The 20,698-nt window shown below is 43.6% G+C and overlaps 1 protein-coding gene across 12 annotated transcripts in view; it reads left to right on the plus strand.

The window, feature by feature from the left end:
• Positions 1-1,596: 1,596 nt before the first annotated feature.
• SLC6A13 (solute carrier family 6 member 13) overlaps positions 1,597-20,698 on the plus strand; it is a 36,365-nt gene continuing 17,263 nt past the window's right edge. For 3 of the 12 annotated variants that reach the window (XR_005379709.1, XM_038576397.1, XM_038576401.1), the window contains exons 1-4: positions 1,597-1,729; positions 4,061-4,267; positions 16,241-16,375; positions 19,211-19,351. Coding sequence is in view for 11 of the 12 variants with exons in the window: in XM_038576397.1 (XP_038432325.1) it covers positions 4,066-4,267; positions 16,241-16,375; positions 19,211-19,351 (478 nt within the window). In the remaining variant the exon portion in view is untranslated. Of the gene's footprint in view, positions 1,730-4,060; positions 4,268-5,573; positions 5,727-6,233; positions 6,369-16,240; positions 16,376-16,477; positions 16,590-18,086; positions 18,157-19,197; positions 19,352-20,698 lie in introns of those variants that run through there. The other 9 variants (XM_038576403.1, XM_038576404.1, XM_038576398.1 and 6 more) reach the window with 9 other exon arrangements.

Consider the following 20,698-nt stretch of genomic DNA (forward strand, 5'->3'; position numbering starts at 1 on the left):
GCTGCGGCTTAACCTACTGAGCCCCCCAGGAGCCCCTCTCTGGGTATTATCATGATGTGCTTCCCTGCCCTGGAGGCGGATGAGGGATGAGAGAGATAGAAACTGTTAGAATCAGTGAATTTGCCTTCTTTTCCACTCCTTTGCGTCCTTTCAGGCACATGCATCCACCCCTACCCTCGCCCCCATCCCCTGACTCCGTTTCCGCCCAGCTTTGCTCAGGGGTCTCCCAATCTCATCTTTGCTCTCTGTGAATGATTTTTTAAGGATAAATACCAGCTATTATTCAAAGGCTTGCTATGTGTTAGGCCCTTCACATATACCTATCGTCTCCTGAAATCTTACTCAACCCTGCGAGGAAAGGAGTATGTGCCCCTTTTTTATAGGTTTCTTGAAAACAATGTTTTTGAGCAAAAAGGTCACAAAGTGAAAAGCCACCGGGGCTGCTGCCTCTATCCTGCCAGCTCTTTCACTTAGGATGAGTCTGGGGCTTTGCTTTGTTTTAAAGCTTAACACTTTCTTTTCCCTATTGGTTAAAAAAATTATTTTTAAAAATCAATTCTAGCACATTATTTAACAATCCAAACAATCCCAAAGCTTCAAAAGCAGAAGTGAAAAATGTCCCTGACTTCACGTTTTACTTCCTGGCCCCAACACTACGGTCCAAATAGAACGCGTATTAATTGTTTAGTGAATATTTTTTCAAAGTTTTCAGCATATATATAAATGTGTGTGCGTGGGGCATCTGGGTGGCTCAGTCAGTTAAGCCTCTGACTTGGGCTTAGGTCATGATCTCAAGGTTGTGGGCCGTGGTCAGTTGCGGGTCATGATCTCAGGGTCATGAAATCAAGCCCTAGCTTTGCACCTGCACCAGGGCGAGTCTCCCTGCTCAGTGGGGAGTCTGGTTCTCCCTCTCTCCTCTCCTTACTTGTGCTCTCTCTCTCTCTCAAATAAATGAATAAAATCTGAAAAAAAAAATTTTGTGTGTGTATGTGTGTGCCCTAGGAAGTTTTTCTGACTTCTCAGATTTCTGTAATTTATGTATCTTTTTTTTCCTGACATAAGTTTTCTTTTATTGAATTCTGTGCATAATAATCTTGCCAGTGAAACAAAAAGTAAAAAATAAAAAAAAGATAATACGTACAACCTGCAAAAATGATTGATATTCTTTCATTCCATTAATGTATCTTTTTATTGAGGTATAGTTGACTCACAACATGACATTAGTTTCAGGTGCCCCCACGTATCTTTATTCTTAATCACAGTCCACACTAAATCGTAAACTGCAAAAGGATAAGAGAAATGTGTGTTCAATCTAAATGGCACCCAACTAAAGGAGCACCTATTCCTGATGGGAGTATAGGAGACCTGGAACTGGAAAAAGGGTGAAAGATGGGATCCTTCTAGGGAGACCCTGAGGCTGCCAGAGGGAAGAGCTCGTGAACCCTGGGGAAGACAGCTTGCTGCCCAGCCTCACAAGCAACTGGCCTGACCTGCCAGGGTGTGCTCACACTCCCCAGGCTGTGAAATCACTCGCGTGTGAGTTGTCTGGTGCTCAGGGGAGGGAACAGTGGGGTGGGGTGGCAGGAGGCGGAATGTGGGCTGGGCCAAGTTTAGAATTACAAGTGCGGCAGAGGAGTTGGAACCGCACTTTAAATAGCCAGCACCTTCCCCTTCCCCCTTAGATAATTCTTCTCCCCCTGACTGGACCTCTGGCAGCAACTGCACTAAGGTTTGTAACATTTTCTTCTCTCTCTCTCTCTTCTGTTTCTAGGTCTCAGACTACAGGTTGGCAAGATCATAGGACTTACAACGAAAGGATTTTTTGACCCTCCTAGAAAATATTTTTCTGCCACTTATGTGTGCATATGCAAAGACTAGATGCTATATTCTTGGGGTTTCTGAAGCTTCAGTGGCTGTTGGCTTGAGGGACCATGTGATTTAGAGGAAGAAAACCCCAGATTGAGAGGAAAGAAAGGAAGGCTTGCTTCTCTGTGAGATGAGACAATGAACAACTCTTGGCAAGACTGAAAGAAAATAAAAAATTGAATGCCTGTTGTTCTACTAAGTGCTTTATTATATATACATCGCCTCACTTAGTCCTTCTCACTTTTACAGACGAGTGAACTGAGGCTCAGAGTAGTTAATTCACTTCCCTGGAGTCAGACAGCGAGTGGTACAGCACAGAACTAAGATCTGTGCCCGGTTTGTCTGACTGCATGGCTCATGACCTTTTAACTGCAGTTTCTGAGAAGCAGTACCCTGAGGATGAAGGAGTGGAGGAAAATGGCCTTCCACCATAGGAAGACACCCATCAGATGGTAAAGGGAAGCTCTGAACCAGCATAAGACGTAGACAAGCTTCTTGAAAGGGCTGAGGAACCTTCTTGGGACCAGCTGGTTGGGTTTTCTCCTTTTCAGCTCACAATCTTTGGAGCCTATTCCCCAATGTACCAAATAAGCAAAGGTTCCTACTGTTCCTTGACTTTCTCTGTGACTTTTTAAATCCCTAAGGTAGCCCCTTGGGAGAGGCAGAGCCATTGGAGAGTCTGGCCAGATGGGGCTTGCAGTGAGAAAGTTTGTTAGCATGAATTTTTCTTGAGGCATATGAAAAAGTCCATGTGTCTCCTTCTCCAGAAAAGGGACCACTGTATAAAATCAGGAGAGAGTCATCAGAAGATGCTTATTGAGACATGCTGATAAACCTGGGTAGCCAATGTAATGGAGAGATTTAATTGAAAGAGCAGGGACAGAGTGGGTTCAAGTCCTGCCTATGTCTTTGACTTGCTGTATGGCAGCAGACATGTCACTTAGCCTCTCTGAGCTGAAGCTTCCTTATTTACAAAGCAGAATTAATACTGCTTACCTTTCAGGGTGGTTGTGTGGAATAAATGAAACAAATATATGTAAAGCACTTAATAGTAGTTGCTCACTAAGTGTGAACAATACCCAATCTTCTCTTCAATCCCAATAAGAGTCTAGAATAGGGCAGTGAAGCATTTGGAACTATGGCTCTTTATTCATTTCATGTTGTCTTCTCTACCATAATAGATTCCTACATGTATCATCACCAAAAAAGAAAAAGATCTTTCTCTTACGTTGACTTTAGAGAGACATGGAAGGATAGTGGAAAGATAAGCCTATCTTATTCAGAATTCCAGGGCCCCATTCAGCCTCTCTCATTCCTTTGGAAGGATTTTTTTTTAAAGTTGCTTCTATTTTAATATTTCGAAATATATCATGTTCTTTGATGAAAATGTAGAAAATAGAAATAAGGAAAATATTTCTATAATCCAACCACGGAGAGAGAAACATTTTGGTGGATATCCCAATCTTTCAGTGTGTACACTTTGCAAAATATTTCCCAAGCATAATCATATCATATATACTATTTTATAACTTCTCACTTCACATATTTGTGAACACTTTCATTTCATTACACATTCTTCTGCAACACAATTTTTAATGATTGTAGAATAGTCCACTCTATGCACGTGCCATAATTTACTCACCTATCTACCATTTTGGAACATTTATATACATTCTCATTTTTTGCTGTTGTACACAATGAACATCCTCAATGCCAAATCAGGCACAGTGATTTCCCTAGAGTAAATTCCTATGAGGGAAATTGCTGGCCTCAAGGATCCTTTCCTGGCCTCAGTGTCCCCAGCATACAGGACACTGAAACTGAAGCACACACTAATGTACGCAAAGCGAGTCATTGGCCAGCAGGGAGAACTTAGACAACCTGGGGCCACGTGAATTCTTCCACAGCCACAAGCCCCAACCCGAGACGACCTGCCTAGGGGAAGCAGGGTCTGTACCTTGGTATCGATGCTTTCTTCCTGAACAGGAAAGGAATATACATTCTCGGCAGCTCTCACTCAGCCTTTACTAATAAGGGGTGCTAACTAAGGAGGACACGGGTCTGCAGGCAAGGGGGTTGGAATCTTTTTTCTTCCAGCGCACTTATTCCCTTGGGGAATTTGCTGGTGACGGAAGGGGAAGGCTTTTTTTCCCAGGGTTCCAAGCAGTAACCGAGCCCGCTGCTTGTTTTCCAGGTGGGATGGATAGCAGGGTCTCGAGCACCACCAGTAATGGAGAGACAAAGGCCGCGTACCCAGTCATGGAAAAGGCAAAGGGAGAGGGCACTCTGGAGCGGGGACACTGGAACAACAAGATGGAGTTTGTGCTGTCAGTGGCTGGGGAGATCATTGGCCTGGGCAACGTCTGGAGGTTTCCCTATCTCTGCTACAAAAATGGGGGAGGTGAGAGCCACTGCGCCACCCCACCCATCCCTGGAAGGAGGATGTCTCCATCTCCTGCGCTTACTGCCCCTCTGGGGAGTGCTGGGGGTACATAGAATGCTGGAGTCAGAAAGACCAGTCCAAGTCAGTCAGGACACTGCAGGAGGCTGAGATCTAGACAGATTGCCTGACTTTCCCAGGGGTTTCTCTAGACTGGTATGGCATCATAAGAATATGAACATAGGTTTGGAACCAGATGGATCAGAGTTTGGACTCTGGCTCTGCTACTTAATCTCTGTGTAATCTTGGGCAAATTCTTTAAGCCCCTAGAGCCTCAACTGCTCTTCCTGTAAATTAAGATAGTAGTACCTGCCTTTCAAGTTGTTATAAGGATTAGAGGTATGTATGTAAAGTGCTTAATAAATGGCAGCTATGTGGAAGATGACGTTGCTACTGAACTGTCCTGTGGTCATGAGACTCCTTAATCTGTGTCTTCCTGTGCTCTCCCCCAGGCACCATGATGTTCCGTAAGCCAATCATTACCCAACCCCTCCGGTGTCATAACCTTTGATACTAGTGGCTCTTCCTTAAAAATTTCCCACTGAACGTGTGTGTCTATGTGGTATTACCTCTAACTCTTTCCTAGGTCTTTACTGGCTTCTCAATCCCCCCACCCCATTCCAGCCCCCCAGGGTAACTCTGCTCTCCCACAGTAATGGAGTTAATTTCCCACCAGTAACTCACTTTCAGGGCAACCCAGACCTCTGTGGGAGAGCTTGGAGGGATTTCTCAGATACTGAGGCATTCTGGCTGAGGAGTGGGTTAGGATGGGTTTGCTTGTCCATGGGTAAAGCTTATGGGTGTTGGGGATCCCAAATCTGGTTTGGAAGTGAGGCTGCAGTTAGGGTGAAGGAAGGGGAAATGCGGAGGTAGATCACATGGGAAAATGCTGAGGGCAGTAGTTATTTTGTGGGCTGCAAGGATTGGAGGATACCCTAATGTAACACCTACCCTTTTTCAGGGGAGTAGGAGCCTCTAAACACATGGAGCTCTGTCTCCCAGTGGGTTTGGGTGGTGGAGGTGGGAAGGCTGGGTGGGGGTGGGGACAGGGGTGCTCTAAAGCCCTGGAGCCCTATTCTCAGGATTGTGGCAATTGGAGGACTGGCCTTGGAGTTGGAAGTTAATGTGAATATTTCCAGAGGGGTGGGTATGGGCTGGTATGTCCTTTCTCCCCAAGGATTTCTGGCCAGCAGCCTGAAATCACAGGACTTTGTCCCGTGTGCACTATGAGGGAAGGAAGGAGGCCTTCCCACTTCCACCCTAGCATTAGACACTGCACATGCTTCCCTTCAGTGAACTGGCTGGAGGGACAAGGCTGGTCCAGGGCAGAGGAGGAGTCTGGGGCTATGCTCGACACTGGGACTCTGTACCTGGAGCCTAGTAACCAGCTTAGCCCCTCACATGGCAGGAAGATTAGGAGGTGAGCAGCTTTCCCCAAGCCTCTCTGGAATTGGGTAAAGGTTGGCCTGGGTATTAGCCCGAGGGGCACGAAGAGGTGGGAGGGAGTGATTTGTGGGTTTGGCGCAAAACCAGTGGGCTGAGGAAGGGGAAGCAAAGGGAACTGTGATCAGGAGCGGTGGGGGGTGTGGGCTCACCCTTTTGAGGGGAGCTTGTCAGGCAGTGTCTGTATCGATCTGAGCTCTGCCTCAGGGCTCTGTAGTAAATTTGTGCAGGTCCAGAAGTGTGTGACACCGTCTTGGGTGGAAATGCAGACCCAGGAAGAGTATCAGGCCCCTGGCTCTTGCCATGGTTTTGTGAGGGAAGAGATGGGTGTGGCGGCCTGTGGCTGCTTCCTCCCTGGATGGAGCCTGCCTTTCAGCATGCTGATTCTGACTGAGAATGGAAATGTTTTTAGGGGTCCTGGACCCAGTCAAACTTTCTGTTTAATCCCTAACACTACCACCCATAGTCTCTTCCCTTGATCAAGTGCAGGGCTTTAGGACTCCTCTTTTCCTTGATGGATGACAGCTTTGGAGCTAGAGGCTGATGCCCAGGTTTGCTCTGAAGGCCATGAGTCACCCAGGGCCACTGAGTGAATTAATGGAAAGCCTCCTCTGCCAAGGTAAGGGGGACTAACCGAGGAAATGTGTAGTCATGAGAGGAACCTAGACATGCCCAGTTTTTGGTGTTCCCAGCAATTTTACCTTTCTGGCCTCACCCAGTTCTCCTTGCCTCCCAGAAAAGTAAGCTCCTACAGAGAATGGGCTCCAACGTTGTTACTTCTCCTCCTCCTCCTCCTCCTCCTCCTCCTCCTCCTCCTCCTCCTCCTCCTCCTCCTCCTTCTTCTTCTTCTTCTTCTTCTTCTTCTTCTTCTTCTTCTTCTTCTTCTTCAAGATTTTATTTATTTATTTATTTATGAGAGACACACAGAGAGAGGCAGAGACACAGGCAGAGGGAGAAGCAGGCTCCATGCAGGGAGCCCAACGTGGGACTTGATCTCAGGTCTCCAGGATCCCGCCCTGGGCTGAAGGTGGCACTAAACCGCTGAGCCACCGGGGCTGCCCCCCAACGCTTCTTCTTCTCACCTTCTTGTCTATCAAGGAACAGTGCCTCTTTCTGACAGGACACTTTACTACAATGGGGGGCAGGAAGGCAGGGAGAATGGAGACCACTTACATTGATTTGACCCTGTTTCCTCCTGGTTTAGTGATCTTATTTAAACCCATGGTTCTCCAACTGGAACTTGGACTCCCAGGTGATGAGAGGAATGTTTTGAGCAAGTTCTGGAGAAGGATGTTGGGTACTCTGGGGTGTACCATGCTCAGGTAATGGACACTATTGGTCTGCTTCTGGGCCCTCTCTTCAACCTCTTAGCCTTAACAGCCACTTCTGTGCTTGGGGCAAGGCGAGAGGATAAAGCAGGCACCTTATTATCAATATTTGTTCAATGGTGAAATCAGAGATGAAAAAGTCCCCAAGACATACTTTTATTTCTCATCTTAAAATACAAATGATGTCTTCTTTGGTTCCTTCCAGCTTTAACATTTGTTAGATCCAATTTGAAGTGAGTTCTAGACCAGAGAAAGGGCTGATGCAAGAATAGGATAGAAAAGCAGGTAAACAGTTAAACACTATGGTTGAAAACCAGAGAAGCTAAGAAAGTGGATATAAGAAAGCCCATCTAAAATCAAAAGCAACTAGCAGGCTTCTCAGGGAGATGAATGTGAGCCATGCTTGCTTTAGTCATCACCTGGTTGAGCGCTCTCCCTGCTGTCCAGGACCTTAGTGGCCAATCCAACCCCTGAAAAAGCTTTCTGGAGTCTCCAATCTCTGCCAGTTGCCCTAGCACACAGCCCACCAAGCCCCTGCCCTGACTGTGTCATTCAACAGCAATTACTGGGTACATACCATTTGCCCAGAATTCTTTTAAGTTGTAGGGATATATCTAGAAACAAAACAGAACGATTCCCTGTCCTTGTGGGGCTTACATTCTAGAGGAGGGAGACAGTACAATAAACAAACTGCATAAGAAAATTATACAGTGTATCAGAAGTTAATGAGTACTATGGAAAAAGACCAAGTGGAGCTGGGTAAAAGGGACCAGGAGGGGGTGTGTAGGGTGTGGACACCAATAACATTTGAGCAGAGGTTTGCCAGGAGTGAGAGAGTTGGCTGTGTGGATATTGAAGGTAAAAGTGCTCCAAGCAGAGGACACAAAAGATTTAGGAGTCATAGAGCAAGAGGCTGACTGGCTTGTTTGGGGAGTTGCAAGGAGGGGAGTAAATAGAAGCTGAGGTCAGAGAAGTAAATAGGACGAGGGTGGCACATCATGTAGGTCCTTGTCAGTTATTGTGAGACTTTGGCTTTTGCTCTAGTGACATGGGGAGACAGGGCAGGGTTTTGAGCCGGAGCAGCATGATCTTACCTTTTAAAATAATCTTTTTGGCTGCTGTTGAGAACTGATTGTACAAGAGTCAGGGCAGAAGCAGACCAGTGACAAGGCTGAAAATTTTAGTCATCCTTGATTCCTTCCCACCCTCACACCCTGTGCCCCACCAAACTGTTGGATCTACCTAAATACTCAGATTCTGAGTGCTTCCGAACATCAGTCTTCAGCTAGGGTCACTGCACCCTGGCTGCCAATGGACTGAGTTCCTTAACGTGGGGACTAAAGACCTCCCATGATGTTTGCAGCATCTGACACTTCTTGTCACCTCCACTGCTACTGCCTGGTCTTAGTGGTCTGAGGGTTGTAGCCTGATCGCTGTGAAGGAAAGACTTGCCCTTTACTGCAATGTGGATGGTCATGAGAGGAGCAGGTTTTAGGAAGAAAAGAAGGAGTTGAGTTTGGGGAGCAATGACTTGAGATATCTATTAGGTATCCAAGTGGAGATGTCGACTAGGCAGTAAAACATGTGAGTCCAGAGTCCATGAGAGAGATGTGGACAGGAGATACAAATTTGAGAGTGATTAGCATTTTCATGGTGAGAAGAGAGCATAGGAGTGGAGGGAAGAGGAGGGACCAGCAGGAGACATAGAAGAAGAAACCAGTACAGAAGGGTGACAACCAGGACAGTGAAGTGTTTTGGGAGGCAAGGAAAGAGATGATGTCAGGGAGGCCGGACAGACAATGGCAACACATGCTGCAGGTAGGGTAGAAAGATACAGGGGAGAGTGGGGTGTTGGTGTGGGTGGTGTGGAGGCCATTGGTGACCTTGCAGGAGCAGTCGCAGCGGGATGCCAGGGCAAAGACTGCTTGTAGCTGGTTCAAGATGATGGGGAGGAAAAGACTCAGAAATAGGAAATATGGGTTATTTGGGCAAAACTCGGGAGTGGGTGAAGTACGCATCTGCTCTGTGTTCTCCCTCTGGGCTAGGAAGAAGCCAGAATGAGTGCTGCATGGTAGTGACAGTGTGCTCCGTGGTGCATCCGGTGGTGGTGGGGATGGGGCTCCTGCCGAAGACTCTGCACCTGTGAACTCTTTCTCAAGCTCTCCACCCTCAGCTCCCTGGAGGGAAAAGCAAGCATAGCAAACATGACCTTCCCCGGGGGCTTGACCCCTAAAGCTCTAGCTTTGAAAAGGCTCTTGATAACCCCAAAGGCCTGATGTTGGGGGAAGGTGGTAGGAAAGGGCTTTGGTAATAGGATTCAAATCTGCCAGGAGGGAATTTAAATTACTTGCCCACCAATCTCAGCCCAGATCAGAACACATCATCTGTCATCCCCTCTATACCTCATTTCTTTTTTTTTTTTTTAAGATTTTATTTATGTATTGTTTTTAAGATTTTATTTTTAAGTAACCTCTACACCTGACGTGGGGCTTGAACTCATGACCCCGAGATCAAGAGTCACATGCTGCTCCAACTGAGCCAGCCGGGTGCCCCCGTACTTCATTTCATTTCTTTTTTTTTTTTTTCCCCCTTACTTCATTTCTAAGTCCAAGTTGCTGAAAACCAGGGGCAGAGGTCACCTGTGCTAAGAAAGAATCATTGGTTTTTGCTAGTCATAGAACACCTTGTGTGAAGACAGGTGCTTCCTTTTTCCTTGTCCTCCTCCAAGCCCTCCCTGTACTGATCTTCAGTCCCCACACACCTAGATCCTGAATGCATCAGAACATGGGCCTTCAGCTGGGGTCTCTCCAGCTCCCGGGACCCTGGCTGCTGGCCAACTGAGTTCCTCAATACCTAGAATGCCTGGAGACCCCTCATGAGGCTAGGAGGCTACAATAGAATGTCCCCCAGCCAAATCTCTAGGAATAGGGATCTTAAAGGAGCAGGCTGTGGGAGCAGGGCAGCTGCAGACCATAGGGAGAGAGACCAGCAGGACACCAGTGCAGAGAGGATTAAACGGTACCTGGCCTCAGGGAGAACCGATCACCTTGATGTTGATTGTTAGTATAAAGAACAAAGAGAAATAAAGAGCACTTTTTTCTCTATATAAGAATGACAGTAGGTGGCTCAATGGTTTAGCACCGCCTTTGGCTCAGGGTGTGATCCTGGAGACCCAGGATCGAGTCCCACGTCAGGCTCCCTGCATGGAGCCTGCTTCTCCCTCTGCCTGTGTCTCTGCCTCTCTCTCTCTCTGTGTCTCTCATGAATAAATAAATAAAAAATCTTAAAAAAAAGAATGAAAAAAAAAAAAGAATGAGGGCAGCCCGAGTGGCTCAGTGGTTTAGTGCTGCCTTTGGCCCAGGGCGTGACCCCGGGGTCCCAGAATCGAGTCCCACGTCTCGGGCTCCCTGCATGGAGCCTGCTTCTCCCTCTGCCTGTGTCTCTGTCTCTCTGTGTGTCATGAATAAATAAATAAATAAAATCTTTTAAAAAAAAGAATGATAGTTATTTTAGTAGTATGTGATGACTTTTTACCATTGTTACTTAATTACTCAACTCCCAGTAGTGGTTAGATTAATTGTTGACTCCAGCACCTAACGGTACGTGTATGCTCTCTGCTGTGTTACTCCTGTGGCGTCTCACCAGTTTATGTTTTAGATTAGCTGGAACATTACAGATGACACCACAGAATGTGCTCCTTTTGAGAAGGGTGGCCTGCAGAATGATTCCTTTCTAGGTTGAGATGTGGCCTCTCCCATCTTATGGAGAAATATGCCAGGACATTTTAGAATTTGGGCAAGGAGACTAACCTGTGGGAATAGGGGAGCAGGTAACTGAACTCCATCTTCTGCTCTAGGACTAGCTCCATGGTGACTGGGGCTTGGGTGGGGAAAGAGGCAGTGCCCCAGAGGACTCCCCCATTTACACCTGGGTGCCTCTGGGGGCCATTGCTCCCCTGACCCCTCCCTCCTGTAGGGCCAGTGGCTCTACTTGTTGAGTGTGGACCTTGCCCCTTTTGGCCAGCTACCCACGTGCTCAAAGATGCAGAGGGTGAGGGGAGCAGAGCTGACCATGGAACCCACCATGGTTAAACATTGGCTTGGTGGATTGGGAAAGAGCTGGTAGCATAAAGATGGGGAGGAGGGGCTTGAGCTGGGCTGAAAATTCTGTCTTTCCATCTCTCTCTGTTCTCTCTGTCTACCATGTTTCCAACTCCAAGCAGTAACTGTTCATATCAGCTGAGTTCTCTCTTCCCTAATCTTCCCTTCCTGCTCAACAAGTCTTGGATTAATTTATGGTCTTATTAGGCTGAGGTGCTTATGATCTTTATTGTTTTGTCCTTGTGGTAATCAGATGCTTTCCTCAGTCCCTGACTTACGGGTGTGTAGACTATGAGCCAGAGATTTGGAAGGTGAAGAACTCCAGAAAAGCTATTCCCTGTTAACTTTCATTTCAAGCAGTTATACTGAGATATGACTGACATACAATGACATGTACATACTTAAAGTGTACAATTTGGTAAGTTTTGACACATACACACCCATGAAACCTCAATTAAGATAATGAACAGGGATCCCTGGGTGGCGTAGCGGTTTGGCGCCTGCCTTTGGCCCAGGGCGCGATCCTGGAGACCCGGGATCGAGTCCCACGTCGGGCTCCCGGTGCATGGAGCCTGCTTCTCCCTCTGCCTGTGTCTCTGCCTCTCTGTCTCTCTCTGTGATGACTATCATGAATAAATAAATAAAATCTTAAAAAAAAAAAGATAATGAACATATTCATTACTCCCTCAAATTTCTTCCTGTCCCTTTCTCCCACCTCTTACCTTTTCTACCCTGTCAGAGAGTAACCACAGACCTGTTTTTTAAAAAATGTCTTTCCAGTTTTATTGAGATATTGACATAACATAGGTAAGTTTAAGGTGTGCAATGTGATGACTTGATACACATATCTACTGTGAAGTGATTACCACAGTAAGGTTATTTGATGCTTCTGTTCCTTCACATAATTATCTTTTCTTCCTGATAACACTTAAGATCTATTCTGTTAACAATTTTCAAGTATATAATATGGTTTTACTCACTATCATCACCATGCTGTAAACATTAGATTGCCAGAACGTATTCATTTTATAGCTGCAAGTTTGTGTATTCTGAATCACGTGCTCTTCTGATTGAGCCAGCCAGGTGCCCTCCAAATCTGGCTTTTTGAAAGCCCACATATAAGTGACAACATACAGGATTTGCTAGAGTACTGAGTAAATGAGACCTCTGGTGCTCTGAGCTGCGGTTACTGGTCTGGGTTTGGGACCTTAGGAAAGGGACCCTGGATGGCAGTAAAGCTGGGCTGTCAGGTCCCTTCTGGACTCCTACTCTACTCCTCACTTTGCTAATGAGAAACATGAACGAGAAAGGACACTTGCTTAGGATCCCCAAGAAGTTAGAGGCCAAAGCTGGAGGAGAACCCAGGGTTTCCTGCCATCCAGCCCAGCAGGTGGGGAATGCTGCAGTGCTTGAACATACTGTTTTTTATTCTTTCTCTCTGAAAGCATAATGTCCTCAAGATCTGTCCATGTTATCTCTAAAGGCAGGATTACCTTCTTTTTGTGTCTTGAAATTTAAAGTGCATTTCTTTTAAGCAACATAGAGCTGAGTCTTTCTAGTTTTTATTTTGAAGCCAATATGACAATCTCTGCCTTTTATTTGGGATATTTAGACTATTTACATTTAAAGCAATTATGGGGGGGGGAGGGAAGTTGGGGGGCTGCTGGAGAATGTATTCAAAACATTAAAACTTTGGACCTTTGAAAAAATAAATAAAATAAAGCAATTATCCAATTAATTATACAGTGAAGTTTAAATCAATTATCTTACTATTTGTGTTCTACTTATCCTATCAGTTCTTTGTTCTCCTTTTCCAATCCTTCCCTTTCTTTTTAATGAATTGCATATTTTTTATTATTTCATTGTTGACTTTCTTCTTTTGATGGGTTACTAGCCACAAGTCTTTGTTATGTTAGTTGAATGATTGTTTTAGGTTTTGTAGCATACATCTTTAATTTATCACAGTTCATTTTCACGTGATATTATGCCACTTTACCTATAAGAACCTTACAATAATACATTTCCATCTCTCTCCTCTTGACTTTTGTGCTCTTGTTGTTACCCATTTTACTTTATTCACATGCTATAAACTCCACCTTATACTGTGTAACCAGTTGATTATTTTTCAAAGAGATTTGGGTGATAAGAAAAATCCTATATGTTTACCTAGGTATGTAGTTACCATTTCTAACATTCTTTATTCCTTTGTGTAGATTCATACTTCTCTCTGGCATCATTATTTCCCTCTGCCTAAAGGTCTTTCATTAACATTTATTATAGTGCAGATCTTCTGGTGATGGATTCTTTCAGGTTTTAGGAAGCATACTTCATTTTTATTTTTGAACAGAATCCCAATATTCTAGCTAACAGTTTCTTTTTTCCTTCAGTACTAACTAATGTGCTTTCTTATTGCTGTCTTCTCATTTGCATTGATTCCAATGAGAAATTTGATGTCATCTGATCTTTGTTTCTCTGTACATATATGTCTTTTTTTCCCCTCTAGTTGCTTTTAAGATTTCCTCTTAAAAACTTTTCATCACTGATTTAAATAATTTGATTATGATGAACCTTGGTCTAGTGTTTTTTATGTTTCTTATATTGGGGCTCATAGAGCTTCTTGGATATGAAGATTTATAGTTTCATCAAACTTGGAAAAATTTCATCCATTATTTCTTCAATTTTTTTTTCCTGAGCCTGCACCCCTCCCCCTCCCTCACCCTAGTCTTTTGTCTCTTTTAGAAACTCCACTTACTAGTATATTAAACTATTTGAAATTGTCCCATAGCTCACTGACGTTTTTTTTTAAACTTCTTTTCTTTATTTTATTTTGGATAGTTTCTGCTCTGTGGTTCAAGTTCACTAATCTTTTATTTTGCTGTTAATCTGCCATTAATCCCATCCAATGTATTTTTTCATCTCAGACATTGTGGTTTTCTTTTTCTTTTTTTTTTAATTTTTATTTATTTATGATAGTCACAGAGAGAGAGAGAGAGAGGCGCAGAGACACAGGCAGAGGGAGAAGCAGGCTCCATGCACCGGGAGCCCGATGTGGGATTCGATCCCGGGTCTCCAGGATCGCGCCCTGGGCCAAAGGCAGGCGCCAAACCGCTGCGCCACCCAGGGATCCCACATTGTGGTTTTCATCTCTATTTTTTTAAGTAGACTCCATGCCCAACATTAGGCTTCAACTCATAACCCTGAGATTGAGAGTCACATGCTCTATTGGCTGAGCCAGCCAGGTGCCTCTGTGGTTTTCATCTCTAGAGATTTGACTTGGGTGTTTTCAATACCTTTCACATCTCTAACATTTTGAATATGTAGGACACAGTTATAATAATCATTTTATTTTTTTAAGTTATTTTTATTTATTTAAGTTATTTATTTATTTATTTATTTATTTATTTATTTATTTATTTATTTATTTATGATAGACATAGACAGAGAGAGAGAGAGGTAGAGACACAGGAGGAGGGAGAAGCAGACTCCAAGCCGGGAGCCCGACATGGGACTCGATCCTGGGACTCCAGGATCGTGCCCTGGGCCAAAGGCAGGCGCTAAACCACTGAGCCACCCAGGGATCCCCTATAATAATCATTTTAGTGTCCATATCTACTTTTTCTAACATTAGTGTAAGCTAGCGTTGATTTCAGTTGATTGATTTTTTTCAATTGATTGATTTATCTACTCATTATGAGTAATGTTTTTCTGCTTCTTTGTTTTCCTGGTAATTTTTTTTTAAAGATTGTATGTATGTATGTATGTATGTATGAGAGAGAGAGAGAGAGAGAGAGAGAGAGAGAGAGACAAGCAGACTCTGTGCTGAGTATGGAATCCAATATAGTGATCAATCCCATGACCCTGCAATCATGACCTGAGCCAAAATCAAGAGTTGGAAGCTCAGCCAACTGAGCCACCCAGGCGCCCCTTTCCTGGTAATTTTTGATTGGACACCAGGCCTAGTGATTTTTGCTTTATTGGTTGCTGAGTATTTTTATATGTCTATAAATACTCTTGAGATTTGTTTGGGACCAGTGAAGTTATTTGATACTTTTGGGTTTTACTTCTAAGATTTCTTAGAACCAGAGTTGTGCTCAATCTAGGGCTAATTATTCCCCACTTCTGAGGAAATGCCTTCTCTTCCCAATGTCCTGTGAATTCTGGGACTATCCAGTCTGACTGGATAAAAAAAGAGAATTTTATTTTATTTTAAATATTTTATTCATTTATTCATGAGAGACACACCGAGAAAGGCAGAGACATAGGCAGAGTGAGAACCAGGCTCCCCGCAGGGAGCCCAATATAGGACTTGATCCCAGGACCTCAGGACCATGACCTGAGCCAAAGCAGATGCTCAACCACTGGTGGGAGCCAGCACTCTTCCCAGCCATGTGTGAGCACCATTGCTCCCAATCTTTTTGAATGGTTCTTTCCCTTACTTTGGGAAGTTTCCTCATATATATGTGCTGACCAGCATTCAGTTGAAAGCTAGAAGGGGACTCCCTGCAGATATTTGGATATCCCTCTCTGTGCAATTCTCTCTTCTCTGTCTACCTTGGCAACAGATAGAAGTCCACAGTGGAGAAAATGCCAGCATTTCCAGCATCAGTACACTTGTCTCAGCAGAAAGCTGAGCAGAAAGGATTACTACTAAAGAGAAATCTGGTTTCAGTCTGCTAGAAGTCTCTATCTAGCATTAAAAATAGTCATTCCCTGAAAAGAATTAGAATCTGTGGGCTATGTTAATGCTCTTGGATGTCCATTATTCAAGGAGCTGTCATTGCTACAGTTATGTGTAATTGAGCTAGTAATCGAGGTTTGATGGGGAGCAAATCCTGGTAGGTATAGATTGAAACTTTCAGAGTGAAAAAAAAAAAAAAGGGGTTGGTGGCCACTCTTGATCTCTGCTATGGTTCCAGATATCTGTAGAGATGTCCCTCACAGTTTTGCATGTCCCACATGCCTGGGGGTTCTGATGGACAGTACAGGGTGGTAATGGGAGAAGATAAATGTGGACCATGAGGAGGCTCGTGCCAGCTAATGTAAAGCATTTTTCCCACCCACAGGTGCCTTTTTCATCCCCTACCTCATCTTCCTCTTTACCTGTGGCATTCCTGTCTTCCTCTTGGAGACAGCACTGGGCCAGTACACTAGCCAGGGAGGCGTCACAGCCTGGAGGAAGATTTGCCCCATCTTTGAGGGTGAGTAGCCAGGTGCCTGATTCCAGATATCTGCATACATGGTTACAAACCTTATTTGGGGTGATTGGGTGGTTTCGTAGCAGTGCTGATTGACATAAGACTCTGTGTCTTTATGTTAAACCCTCTACTTGTGGGACCAATGCTGAGCTGATCACCCAATCTATCAGAGAATGGAGAAGACAGGGATGAGGATGGGAAAAAGGCTTTAGATTAAGTAAGTAGAGTGCAAAGCTATTTTAGCTATTTTATATTGTACAAATGTATAACAATGGTTTCGTATTTTTCAGAACAATTAACTGATTATGACACCTTTACAAAGAGAATTTTAGGGATGCCTGGGTGGCTCAGTGGTTGAGCATCTGCCTTTGGTTCAGGGTGTGATCCTGGGGTCCTAGGATCGAGTCCCACATCGGACTCCCTTCATGGAGCCTGCTTCTTCCTCTACCGGTGTCTCTGCCTGTCTCTCTGGGTCTCTCATGAATAAATAAATAAAATCTTTAAAAAATAAAAAAATTAAAAGAGAATTTTATTTTATTTTAAATATTTTATTCATTTATGCATGAGAGACACACAGAGAGAGGCAGAGTGAGAACCAGGCTCCCCACAGGGAGCCCGATGTAGGACTTGATCCCAGGACACCAGGACCATGACCTGAGCCAAAGGCAAATGCTTAACCACTGAGCCACCCAGGTGCCCCAAAAAGAGAATTTTAAATGATGAAAAATATAATTAATAATTCTACTGTCTTAACATAATAGCGATTGAAACTTTAGGATGTTTCATTTCGATATTTCTCTATATATAGGATTTTCGTTATGTTATATTAACAGAAAGTTGCAAAAATCATACAGAGAGGTCACATGTACCCTTCACCCAGTTTTCCTCGATGGTAACATTTTACTTAACTATAACAAAATATCAGAACCAGGAAATTGATATTGTTACTATCTACCAACCTTATTCAGATTTCCCTAGTTTTCCATGCACTCATTTGTGTATATGTGTATGTGTATAATTCTATGTGATTTTATTACACGTATAGACTTATGTAACCATAACCACAATCAGTATATAGACTGTCCCATTATCACAAAGACCTCTGTTATACTACTCCTTTGTAGTTACACTTGTTCCTTTTTTCCTCATCCCTAGCCCTTCCCAACCATTAATTTGTCCTCTATCTCTACAATTTTGTCATTTTGAGGATGTTATATAAATGGAATTGTACAGTCTATAACCTTTTGAGATTAGCTTTTTTAGTTAGCATGATGCCCTTGAGATCCATCCAGGTTTTTGTATAAAGAGTTCATCTTCTTTATTGCTGAGTAGTATTCCATGGTATAGATATACCACAGTTCATTGAGCCATCACATACTGAAGAACATTTGTGTTGTTTCCAGTTTTGGGGATTCATTTCATTCTTTATTTATCTTTGTATAGAGCTTACATTTCTAGTGATCTGGGATATACACAGTTTATGTCTCCACTTTCCAGTTAGTGTTATTTTCCATTTTCTATGCAACAATAATTTAATGATTGCATAAATTTCAATTGAGTATATATATCATAATTTAATTCACAGTTCTCTGTTTGGGGCTTTTTGCTTCTTTTCAATTACTTATAAAATTGTTATATTCTGCTCTCATGTGTATTTGTTGAGATAACTTTGACCCTCTTTTTTGGGAATTATTTCTTTGGGATAACTTTCCAGGATTAGGATCACTGGATGAAATGGACAATCATGGTGATGTCTCTTGATCTGCCTTATTAAATTGTCCAATGTAAGTGTTATACTGACTTGCCATGTCCTTATCTTTCTTCCATATCTTTCACAGCTCTGAGGTATTTGCAGTTCCCAAACCTTTTTTTTTAAAAAAGATTTTATTTATTTATTTATGAGAGACACACAGAGAGAGGCAGAGACACAGGCAGAGGGAGAAGCAGGCCCCATGCAGGGAGCCTGATATGGGACTGGATCCCGGGAATCCAGGATCACACCCCAGGCTGAAGGCAGGCGCCAAACTGCTGAGCGACCCAGGGATCCCCTGCAGTTCCCAAACTTGTCTGCACATTGGAGTCACCTGGGGACCTTCAAAACATCCTGAAGCCTGTGTCCCACACCCAGAGATTGTGATTTAATTAGCTTTGGGTCTGGTCTGTGTTTTGAAATTTTAAAAATATTCCCAGGTAATTCTAATACGTGGACAAATCTGGAAATCACTGAGTTGTATCATTTGTAAAAAATTTCACTATGCAAAAAAAAAAAAAAAAAATTTTCACTATGCCTGCCAGTGCAGAATGGTACCTCACCACGGTTTCCTTTTGCACACCTGCAGTTATTAAGGAGGAGCTAGTCGTATTTTCTCCTATGTGAGTTGTCTGTTCCTGATCTTTTCTTTCCCAAGTAGGCTCTACACCCAGTGTGAGGCTTGAACTCACAGCCCTGAGATTGAGAGTCACTTGCTCTACAGACTGAGCTAGCTAGTCACCCCTGTTCCTGCTCTTAACATGTATTTTTATATTGCAGAAATACATCAGCTTAATTCTAGGAAGCATTAACTAATGGAGTCTTTGAGTTAGTCTTACACATTTAAAAAATAACTTTAAATCAGTGAATTTTCAGAACTGATAAAGGTAAAAGTGCACAGTAAGCCAGGGTAGAGAAATGGAAGGCAGGGAGAAAAGCCTCTCCTTACCTGTCAGGGAGGATGATAGGAGAACTGTTTTAGGGCTTTGACAGTGGAATGAGTACAAACCCCCTCTTAAACTGGGATGGGTGGCGTGTGAGAAGTTTGTCCACCATCCCTAGCCCAATTCTGCAGTTTTCCCCTCCAGGCATTGGCTACGCCTCCCAGATGATTGTCATCCTCCTCAACATCTACTACATCATTGTCCTGGCCTGGGCCCTCTTCTACCTCTTTAGCAGCTTCACCATTGACCTTCCCTGGGGAAGCTGCCACCATGAGTGGAATACAGGTAAGGTCATCCCTAGAGACCCCATTTCCTCCCGCTACTCTGCCACATTGACCAGGGCTGGGATTATCATTACATCCTGGACACCCCATCCCAAACTTAACTTGGGACATACTAGAAACCCACCAAGTAAGTCACTGAAATCTTGTGTCAAAGATCAGTGTGAGAATTCACCAGCATCACAGGCAAAATGCTACAGACTTAGAAAAAGAAATTGTCAACTGTACTCAAATTAAAAAAAAATTAATGTATTCAATTCATACATTATGAATTCATGTATTATACAAATAGAACTGATTTTTTAATGTAGTTTAGCCATTTATTTATTTCAATTTGAAATATTACTTTGGTGTATGTATGTATCACTTGTCCATTACCTTTGTTTCTCACGTCTTTCTGATACTGTTTTAGATCTTTTTTTAAGGAATTTATTTATTTATTCATGAGAGACACAGAGAGACAGAGACACAGGCAGAGGTCCACACAGAAGCAGGGTCTTTGTGTGGAGCCCGATGTGGGACTAGATCCCAGGACCCCAGGATCACAACCTGAGCTGAAGGCAGACGCTCAACCACTGAACCACCCAGGTGCCCCAGTTTTAGATCTTTCTACCTCATAGTCCATTTGAATTTAACCAGGGAATAAACTGTTTTGTGAGTCTTCATTATAATTTATAATAACACTTGATTTCTCCTGTGCTAATAATACTGCATGTAGCTCTCTTAGAAGACGGCCATAGGACTATTACTGGGTCGGTTTGATTGAAAGTAACAAAAATTGAAAGTCCCTAGGATAGTTCCATCCAAGAGGACTTTCTGTGATGAGGAAAATGTTCTTTGGACTCTCCAACATGGTAGCTGTTAGGTACATGTAGCTATTGAGTGCCTGAAATGTTCCCAGGATGTGTGAAGAACTGAATTTTTCAATTTTTGTTTAATTTTAAGTCATTTAAATGTAACTAGCCACACATGGATGGAGGCTACCCTACAGACAGCACAGGCAGAGAGCTGTCCCATGTGGATCCAGGACAACCTCTTGTGCTCATTGCCCGAATATCCCTCAGTGCTTGTCAGTGAGGCCCCACCTGTGCCATGATTCATTTCTTTGTTGTTCAGGTGAGGTAGCCAGTTCTCAACTGAAGTTGGAGTCCTTTATTTGACAAGGAGGCACATTTTGCAATATTTAGCAAGGCCCCTCTGGCCTTCCGAGTCTCAATCCCTTTCTGGGTGTTCTGTTTCTGATCTCTGTCCCCTTCCTTCCACATGTCTGCAAGTGAAAAATCAAATCTTGGAGGTTCTTCCCCTGACAGCCCAGGATTCCTTAGGTTCTTCTTAAAATTTTTTTTTTTTT

This window comes from Canis lupus, chromosome 27 (genome assembly GCF_011100685.1).
Source record: "Canis lupus familiaris isolate Mischka breed German Shepherd chromosome 27, alternate assembly UU_Cfam_GSD_1.0, whole genome shotgun sequence".
In the NCBI taxonomy this organism is placed as follows: Eukaryota; Metazoa; Chordata; class Mammalia; order Carnivora; family Canidae; genus Canis; species Canis lupus.